At 37.6% G+C, this 9,700-nt stretch overlaps 1 protein-coding gene across 1 annotated transcript in view; it reads left to right on the top strand.

The window, feature by feature from the left end:
• LOC107569731 (serine/threonine-protein kinase TAO3-like) overlaps window positions 1–8,712 on the top strand; it is a 30,895-nt gene extending 22,183 nt beyond the window's left edge. Inside the window, exons 8-13 of the mRNA XM_016255881.1 lie at window positions 2,343–2,579; window positions 3,060–3,188; window positions 3,520–3,723; window positions 4,708–4,947; window positions 5,579–5,791; window positions 8,502–8,712. Of these exons, the coding sequence (XP_016111367.1) occupies window positions 2,343–2,579; window positions 3,060–3,188; window positions 3,520–3,723; window positions 4,708–4,947; window positions 5,579–5,791; window positions 8,502–8,702 (1,224 nt within the window). The 3' untranslated portion in view covers window positions 8,703–8,712. The remainder of the gene's footprint in view (window positions 1–2,342; window positions 2,580–3,059; window positions 3,189–3,519; window positions 3,724–4,707; window positions 4,948–5,578; window positions 5,792–8,501) is intronic.
• Window positions 8,713–9,700: the final 988 nt, after the last annotated feature.

The raw sequence follows: 9,700 nt of genomic DNA, 5'->3' as shown, positions 1-9,700 counted from the left end.
CGGATAATAAATCAGCATATTATTATGATTTCTGAAGATCATGTGACACTGAAGACTGGAGGAATGATGCTGAAAATGCAGCTTTGATCACAGAAATAAATTAGATTTTAACATATTAAAATAGAAAAACATTATTTTACATCCTAATAATATTTCACAATATATGGGTATTCGTTTAGAGTGGAATTACGTGTTAGTTAAGCAAGATGGTTGGGTTTTTGTGTTAGAAATGTTATGTGTGTTTATGTTTAAGTTAGTTCGGGTGGGTTTGGTTCATTTACTGCCTTGTTATAAAAAGTGTGGATGTTACCGTCATGGAGAGAGATGTGTCGGGGAAGGACTTGGCGATATGCCTTACTTGTGTGGATCTTATTCTGTGCTAGGAATAAAAGGTGAAAAGATGACAGCACTGCCTCCTGCTGGTTTGTTCTGGCTGTGCTTCTGCTCACAGAGACACTCATGGTCGTGCGGTGTATGGGACGCGAGTGTTCGCACCTTCCACTAACCATAGACAAGTCTTGCGTTTTAATGCTAGCAATTTGTTAGCCATTATCTTAGCCAAAGTTTAATAGCCTAGCTTAGCTCTGGTCAGCCCCACGTTCAATAGAACAACGGTGCGTTGTTACAATATATATATATATGCATGCATGCTAAAAACTAAAACGCAATGCCTGTTGAACACTTTCTCCACATGTGTCAGCTTCACACATGTGTTTACATTGGATCTGAAACGGTCAGAAATTGAAGTTGAATTATCATCTGTTACACCTTTAACCTGCAAGCGTTTCTTTCACTCCTTCTTCCCATTCTTGCTTTGCCGCCAGGGCTTCGTGCTATCACATGCCCCTTCAGTGCGGCTGATAGGGGCATTTGGGCAGAAAGCGATAGGATTGGTGACTGCAGTTACAGTGGGGCTTCTGATTAGGAAAGTTCCCCCTTCGACAGGCATCTCATGTGACTGGCCTACTAAACGCTGCTTAGGCCTCTCTGAGAACCTCATTCATTCACGGCGCACCTGCGAGGAGAGAGGAGAAGCAGTGTTCGCCCTCTCTCTTTATCCCCCTCTCTCTTTCTCTCCCGGTGGGATTTGAGCGAGTGCTTTTGGGGGATGTAGTGCAGGCGGCTCTCGATGTTCTCACGGGTGGTTTATTTCGCCAATATGTTTGGCTTGAGGAGTTCAGGTGGGAGTTACGAGAAACTCAACGAACAGTTTGATCTGGACGCGCCCTTCTTCCAGGTTTGTCTTGCAGCGCTTTGCTGAAGTCAAGGGAACGGTGGGGTTTTTCTGTTTTCAGTTTTATATTTAGAGGCATCTATGACCTTCTAGATCTAGAAAATGCACTGTTGGCAATGTTGAGATGTGTAATATTCACCATTGCAACTTTTCCCTTTTTGTCACAATTAGATATTGCAGTACAATTGATAATTATGGACTGGATTTTTTAATTTTTTTTGTCAGCGTAATAATATGTGACCCTGGACCAGTTATAAGGGTCAATTTCTCGAAATTGAGATTTATACATCATCTGAAAGCTGAATAAATAAGCTTTGTTAGGATTGGAGGACAATATTTGGATGAGATGCAACTATTTGAAAATCTGTAATCTGAGGGTGCAAAAAAATCCAAATATTGAGAAAATCGTCTTTAAAGTTGTCCAAATATAGTTCTTAGCAATGCATATTACTAATGAAAAATTAAGGTTTGATATATTTACGGTAGGAAATTTACAAAAATCTTCATGGAACATGATCTTTACTTAATATCCTAATGATTTTTGGCATAAAAGAGAAATGTATAATTGTGACACATACAATATATTGTTGGCTATTGCTACAAATATCCCCCAGCGACTTAACACTGCTTTTGTGCTGCAGAGTCACATATAGTGTTTGTTATTTTCTTGCGCCTTTGAGATCACAAGAACTTTTAGTCTTATCAATGGCTGTGCTGTAGATTTCATGGCTTTTTCTGGTTATTCTGCTCCCATAATGTGAAAGATGACACTGATCATCATCATGCGATCTGGTTAATCAATGGACAATATCTGATGAATTATTCCACTGGACTAGCTCTCCTTTCTCTTTCCAGATCCTCACATTTCCCGAGATTATTTTTGGGGATGATTTAGAAACATTCCCACAGGTGACAATGTGCCAATAGGGATTGACAATTGTTGCACCAAATTTTTTGAAATAATGCAACTTTTGGTCACCATCGTCCAATTGTCAGTTCTTCCCAAGAACTGTCTGTGGGTTGATTTTTACACTTTGCTCCACTGAAAAAATCTCATCACAATCTTCTCAAAAGTTCACCTTCGCTGACCAAGCTCTTTTCCATCTAGGTAACGCGTCAGATCCATGAACACGAGCAGGAAAATGAGCTCCGAGAGCAGATGTCGGGGTACAAACGCATGCGACGGCAACACCAGAAGCAGCTGATTGCTCTGGAGAACAAGCTGAAGGCAGAGATGGATGAGCACAGACTGAAGCTCCAAAAAGAACTGGAAACCCACGCCAACAACGCCTTCATTGAGCTGGAGAAACTTGCCAAGAAGCACGTCATGCAAACGGACAAAGAAGTGGGTGATCTTTCTTTATTCTTCTGTTGAGACCCAAAGGGTTTATAGTTACTAGCTAATCAAAAATGGGTCGATTAGAAATGACATGATGTTGACAAAAAAATTGTGATTTGACCAATAAACCATCCAGAATGGTTATTCTGGGACTTTCACATCTTAACAATAAATTCTATAGTTTAAAATCTCTGCACAAAGTTGAAAAAAAAAAACGAGTGCACAAGTTCATGTGAAAGCTCCCCCGATTTATATTATTATTTTCCATATTGCATGCTAAGCATGTAAAAAGCCAAGGGATGAATGCTAATTATTCATGTAGCATATGTTGATTAATATGTTAATGAAGCCAGAGAAGAAAATGGGATGGTGTGGATTTTTTTTGTTTGCTTTCCTCAGGAGTATAAAAAAAAAAAATCAGTCACATACTGTAGTTACAATGAAATTGCATTGCTATTAATGATAAATCTGCATTGTGTTCCTCAGATGAAAACACTGGCAGCTGATGAGAAGAAGTTCCAGCAGCAAATCATGGTCCAGCAGAAGAAAGAGCTCACCAACTTCCTCGATAACCAGAAGAAACAGTATAAGCTGTGCAAGGAGAAGATCAAAGAGGTTCTTGTCTAGTCCCTACAAGCTGAAACTAAAATTGACACTGTTTACTGAAATATTAATATTATTCCAAAGAAAAATTGGAAAACAACTCTACTATTCAACTTACCAAGCCATCTAATTTTTTAGTCCTTTCCCCTCTAACTGCATCATATTGACTAGTCTTTATAATCCAGTTAATAAGTTGTCACTTCAGTTGTTAGTTTCAGTTGTCACTGAAAAAACACTACATTGCAAGAGTAAAATGGGTTGTAAATGCCATTTCATGTTGACTTAAAAACGGGGTATTCACTTCTTTTAATTCTTTTGTCTCTTCTCATGTTTCTTTGTTCAGGAAATGAGTGAAGACCACAGCACGCCTAAGAAAGAGAAGCAGGAGAGGCTTTCCAAGCATAAGGAGAACATTCAGCATTCTCAGGCTGAAGAGGAGGCTCAGCTTCTGGGTCAACAGAGGACTTTCTACGATAGGAACTGCAGAGCCTTCAAACGCAAGATCATTATCAAGAAGCACGAGTTTGAGCAGGAGCAGCTACGAGAGGTGGGGATGAAATGCTTCAAAAAGTTAAAAAAAAAAAGACTGTGATATAAATATGTGTTTAAAAGTTTTGGGGTCAGTAAGATTGTTGTTGTTTTTAAATGAATTAATAAAGAGAAATAAAGAAATGTAGACTGTTACGAAATATTTCTGCTCTTTCGAGATTGATACGTTTCTTGAGCACCAAATTTCACAGTATGACTATTTTTACTGTTTTCAATCAAACTAATGCAGCCTTGCAGACTTTCAAAAACGGAACAAAAAAAATCTTACCGAGCCTACACTTCTGAACGGTAGCGTGTATGTATATATACAAGATAATCATATGAAGGCTTTTCCCAGGGATAATGCAAAATTTGAACCGTTTCTCAGGGTCGATGACTGCTTTCAATTAATCTGATTTGAAAGTAAGTAATGCAGCAATGTGCAAATCCTTTAATCTAGTGCTTTAATCTGCAGGAAACCTTTGGAATTATTACTGAGTCTAAACCCACTCTATAAAGCAACAAACATGATGATGCATAATCCAGTGGTTTGCAATCCTAGTCCAAATTTTGCATAGCTCCACTTGCATATTAACACGTTTATTTGATCACGCCTTTTAACGTTGTAACCGTTGCTTACTAAGGTGAGCTATTAGTACTAGTATTATTATTATTGTTGTGCATACTTATGATTAAGGGTTTGTTTTAAACCACTAACTTTGCTTTGTAACTTTTGGGAAACTAAATCACCTGTTAACCTTAACCCCAAAGAACACCCTAACAACCTAGCAGTGCCATAGCAACCACCGTGGCAAGTATCCATATATAATAAAAGTCAGAAAACCTTAGCAATCACATGGCATTGTGGTGGCGACTTCTGTACAGGAAAACACCACTAGTTTTCTTATTAAGGATATGTAAAAATATTAGTAGATTTAGAAGAGACCTTATTATTTGAATAATGTAATATTGTAATGTTAATTTCTGTCTCGCTGTCTGTCAGGAGTTGAATAAGAAGAAGACCCAGAAGGAAATGGAGCACGCTATGTTGATCAGGCAAGACGAGTCGACCCAAGAACTTGAGCACAGGCAGCTGAAGACCCTACAGAAACTTCGCATGGATCTGATCCGACTGCAGCACCAAACGGAGCTGGAGAACCAGATCGAATACAACAACCGGAGAGAGAGAGAACTGCACCGGAAACATGTGCTCGAACTACGGCAGCAGCCCAAGAACCTCAAGGTACCACCAATCGTGAACGATTACTTAGCTATATATAGTGTGAATTTAACCTACAAAATCTATGTAGGTCTCATTGTTTCTATGACTGTGATTGGAGCATTAATGTTGTATTTTAGAAACTGGGTAGATCTTATGAACGTTAGCAGGTCAGTCGATGCCTGATGATGCTCTGACATTTCTTTATCTGAGAAACGTTTAACATTTAAACATTAATATCTTCTTAATATACAAAAGCGGTAAGACTTTACAGTTAGGTTCCATTTGTTAGTCAACAAACTGAAACTAACAATGGAACATACTTCTAAAGCATTTATCAGTCTTAGTTCATGTTAATTTCAACATCTACTAATTCATTATTAAAATCGAAAGTCGTATCTGCTAATATTTTTCAATGGACCTGAGCTGATATGAGCTAACAATGAACAGTTCTTAATTTTTTTCTGTGAATGTTTTGCTAGTTTGTTAGTTAATACATTAACATAATGGGACCTTATTGTAAAGTGTTACCAAAAAAGCTACAGTTTGCTCCATTTCACAATCCTTTGAGGCAAAACTCATATTAGATGGTCATTTTTGTCCTGAAAAGGCTGTCAGTTTGTGTTGATTCTACTTTGAGTCTTGTCTCCTGCAGGCGATGGAGCTCCAGATAAAGAAGCAGTTCCAGGACACATGTAAAGTCCAGACCAAACAGTACAAGGCCCTGCGGCACCATCAGCTAGAGGTGACCCCCAAAAGCGAGCATAAGACGGTGCTAAAAGCCCTGAAGGACGAGCAAACGCGCAAACTGGCCATCCTGGCTGAGCAGTACGAGCAGAGCATCAACGAGATGATGGCATCACAGGCAGTGAGTGAAGAAACAACACTGTTAACCATTATAGAGGCCAATACGTTCACATTCTAGTAGCTCTGTGAGATCATTGTAAGGAATATACACTTGGAATGTCTATGACAAAGCATTTAACTCTTTCCCTGCCAAACACGGAATTGTCCGTGTTTCCGTATTTCCACTGTTATAAGCTCGGTGGCGCTATTACACATTTCCTGAATGAGTCTAGAACGAGTCCAGCAATGCTCTAGAATGAGTCAAGAAAGTGCTGTAGAGTGAGTCTAGAATGTGCTGTAGAATGAGTCTAGAAAGTGCTGTAGAGTGAGTCTAGAAATAAGTCTAGAAAGTGCTGTAGAATGAGTCTAGAAAGTGCTGTAGAGTGAGTCTAGAAAAGTCTAGAAAGTGCTGTAGAGTGAGTCTAGAATGTGCTGTAGAATGAGTCTAGAAATAAGTCTAGAATGTGCTGTAGAGTGAGTCTAGAATGTGCTGTAGAGTGAGTCTAGAATGTGCTGTAGAGTGAGTCTAGAATGTGCTGTAGAGTGAGTCTAGAATGTGCTGTAGAGTGAGTCTAGAATGTGCTGTAGAGTGAGTCTAGAATGTGCTGTAGAGTGAGTCTAGAATGTGCTGTAGAGTGAGTCTAGAATGTGCTGTAGAGTGAGTCTAGAATGTGCTGTAGAGTGAGTCTAGAATGTGCTGTAGAGTGAGTCTAGAATGTGCTGTAGAGTGAGTCTAGAATGTGCTGTAGAGTGAGTCTAGAATGTGCTGTAGAATGAGTCTAGAAAGTGCTGTAGAGTGAGTCTAGAAATAAGTCTAGAAAGTGCTGTAGAATGAGTCTAGAAAGTGCTGTAGAGTGAGTCTAGAAAGTGCCGTAGAGTGAGTCTAGAATGTGCTGTAGAATGAGTCTAGAAATGCTCTAGAAAGTGATCTAGAATTAGGCTAGAATGTGCTCTAGAATGAGTCTTGAAAGTGGTAAAGGCCTGTGCAAGCGTTGGGAGTGCTGATGGAAACCATCTACTGCATCTTTGCTTTGATAATATTACTGAATATGATCCAGATGTAGTATTTGATAAAAATGCGATTTTCTCAGCGTTTTGCTCAAAATCTGGCTTTTTTAATGAAACCTACCTACATTCAAGTGTTGATTAAAAAAAAGAATGCTTGAAGCTACAATAAAACAGATTTTTTTTAGTTTGAAAGTAGAGGGTCTGAACTTTGTTTTGATGTATTGCATGTTCAGATATTCATACAACAAAATATTCTGGGGGCCATGAAATTTTAGTGAAAATCAGCAAAAACACTGGCGGGGAAAGAGTTAATGTTCATAATGTGACATTTTTGAGAGAAAAAGGATAAATAGTGGATAATAGTGTGCTGTAGTGATATTTGTAATGATGTTTGCTGAAGTGCAGCAGTCAGGTTCTGGAAGTAAATTCATTCATTTTCTCCGTAAGGAATTTTTTACACTATTTTTAACTACTTATAAACCTGTACAGAACTACTGTTCTGAGGTATATGCTTTTCTTGAAGCCATCCATTTGCATTATTTCAACTTGTTTTTTTTAAGTAATTCTTTGACAGCTGAATTTGTGGTGGAAAACTACATTACCCATAATGCTATATAGAAAATTCCACCGATCAGTGTCATAGCAAATTGCACCAAAAGAGCTCTTTAAGGAAATCTTTCTCCCGTGACGTGACATAATCGAGGCTGTCTCTCGTCTCAGATGTAAATATTTAAGTATGGTCTTGTACCAGATTTTCAAATACTTTTTTGCTTTAAATAAAAGTTTGTAATGTTATAATTCACCTTGTAGCTGGTTGGCTTGGTTAATAATACTTTAACAAAGACTTTTTGAAATCCTTATGGGAAAAGTGAATGGAAAAAATATTTCGGGAATCAATGCCGCTGAAAAAAGTAGGCGGGCACTAATGCACTCTTATTAAAGTAAGGGTTCATTTGATTTCAGGATATCTTTAAGATGCAACAGAATTTGTTATTTACAAGCAGTGTTGTGGGTAACGCATTACAAGTAACATGAGTTACGTAATCAGATTACACAAACCGGCAATAATTAAATATGTGAAATAATATCATTTATATATTTAATCCCATTTTATTAACCAATGTCTTTGCTACTGACCTTCGATGATCCATTTCAACCATACTAAGCAAAAATTATACATTTGTGTTTCATTTGTGTTATTGCTGAAGTGTGGAACTTTATTCTCCTGCGTCATATTCTTACATGGACATATTTTCAAAATATATACCATGTGTGTGTGTATTTATATATACATAATAAATATACACAGTACACACACATATATTATGTAAACAAAAGCTTTTATTTTGGATGCGATTAATCGTTTGACAGCACTACTTAAAAGCAAACAAGCAAACCCTGCCCAGATTTAAAAAGTAACGTAATGCATCACTTTGCATAAAAAGTAACTAAGTAACGTAATTAGTTACTTTTTTAGGGAGTAACACAATATTGTAATGCAACTTTCCTCAACACTGCTTATAAGTCATTTTGGAACAGCTAATGTGAGCATTTGTTTTGTAGATAGTTCATACAGATTTAAAAGTTAACATAAAGAAAAAACGGAGGCCTCCTGTTTGAAATTCCAGTCTCGGCTCGTTGCCTGTACAAGAAGGCCATTGATGGTTAAACGCAACTGTGCTGTAGTGTGAGGCTCACGTGTGCTCGTGTGTGTTTTTGTGCAGCTCCGTCTGGATGAAGCTCAGGAGGCCGAGTGCCAGGCTCTGAGGCAGCAGCTGCAGCAGGAGATGGAGTTACTCAATGCGTACCAGAGCAAGATCAAGATTCAGACCGAGGCTCAGCACGAGCGCGAGCAACAGAAACTGGAGCAGAAAGTCTCACTGCGCCGAGCACACCTTGAACAGAAGGTCTTGTCCTCTTATTAACCTCTAATGAACCCGGACTCTTAACTTGCTTATCATCAATAGTGGTCTGCCAATATAGGTTTTTCAATGGCCAATCTACATCAGTCATTTACAGTACATCAGTATACACTACTGGTGAAAACTTTGAGATCAGTAAGACTTTTTTAAAGAGGTCTCTTCTGCTCATCAAGGCTGCATTTATTTGAAATCATTGTAATATGCTGATTTATTATTAGAATTATCAACAGTTGTGCTGCACAATATTTTTTTGGAAACTGCGATACTTTTTCAGGATTTTTTGATGAATAAAAAGTTAAAAAGAACAGCATTTATTCAAAATATAAAACTTTTCTAACAATATAAATCTTTGCTATCACTTTGTATCAATTTAACACATCCTCGCTGAATAAAAGTTTTAATGTCTTTCAAAAAAAAAAAATTGCACAATTTTTTTTTTTTGGCTAATCTTTTTGACCGGCTGTGTGATTTAATAATTTTTTTAATTAAAAAAAATGTTTTTGCAGCCTCTAGCTGCTTGAATCTCTATTTGGTATTTATTCACCCACAGGAAATGAAAAAATACCTTTTATTAAGTACTGAAGAAATTTGATAACGTTTGCATATTAAAACAAATTTTAATAGTTGCATCTGTGACTCCCGAGATTCTTATGGTAATTGAATATAAATTGTTTTCATATGCACGATACCGTAATTCACCTCATCTGAGGTGCACAATGTGAATAATGCATACGTCAATCCTAACTTGTGGTACCTGCACAAAGGGCTGAAGGGGAAGGGACATGTATTTTGTGTATAGAAGGCTTTATGGAGAACTTACTTATTTTCCTATTACATTTTAACTGAATTTCAATTTCTTTTTATATTCATGCACACACATATATATATAATAAATGTTTTGCCACCCTTTCCCTCCTGCAGTCACTGGTGAAATTGTCTCATTTCATGATTGGGGTTTCTGTTTCGATTCTGGGCATCCTCTTCCGGCTGTGTATTTTCTA

Source organism: Sinocyclocheilus grahami, unplaced genomic scaffold (assembly GCF_001515645.1).
Source record: "Sinocyclocheilus grahami isolate Dianchi unplaced genomic scaffold, SAMN03320097.WGS_v1.1 scaffold1376.1, whole genome shotgun sequence".
Lineage (NCBI taxonomy): Eukaryota > Metazoa > Chordata > Actinopteri > Cypriniformes > Cyprinidae > Sinocyclocheilus > Sinocyclocheilus grahami.
This window is presented reverse-complemented; position numbering and strand designations above follow the sequence as displayed.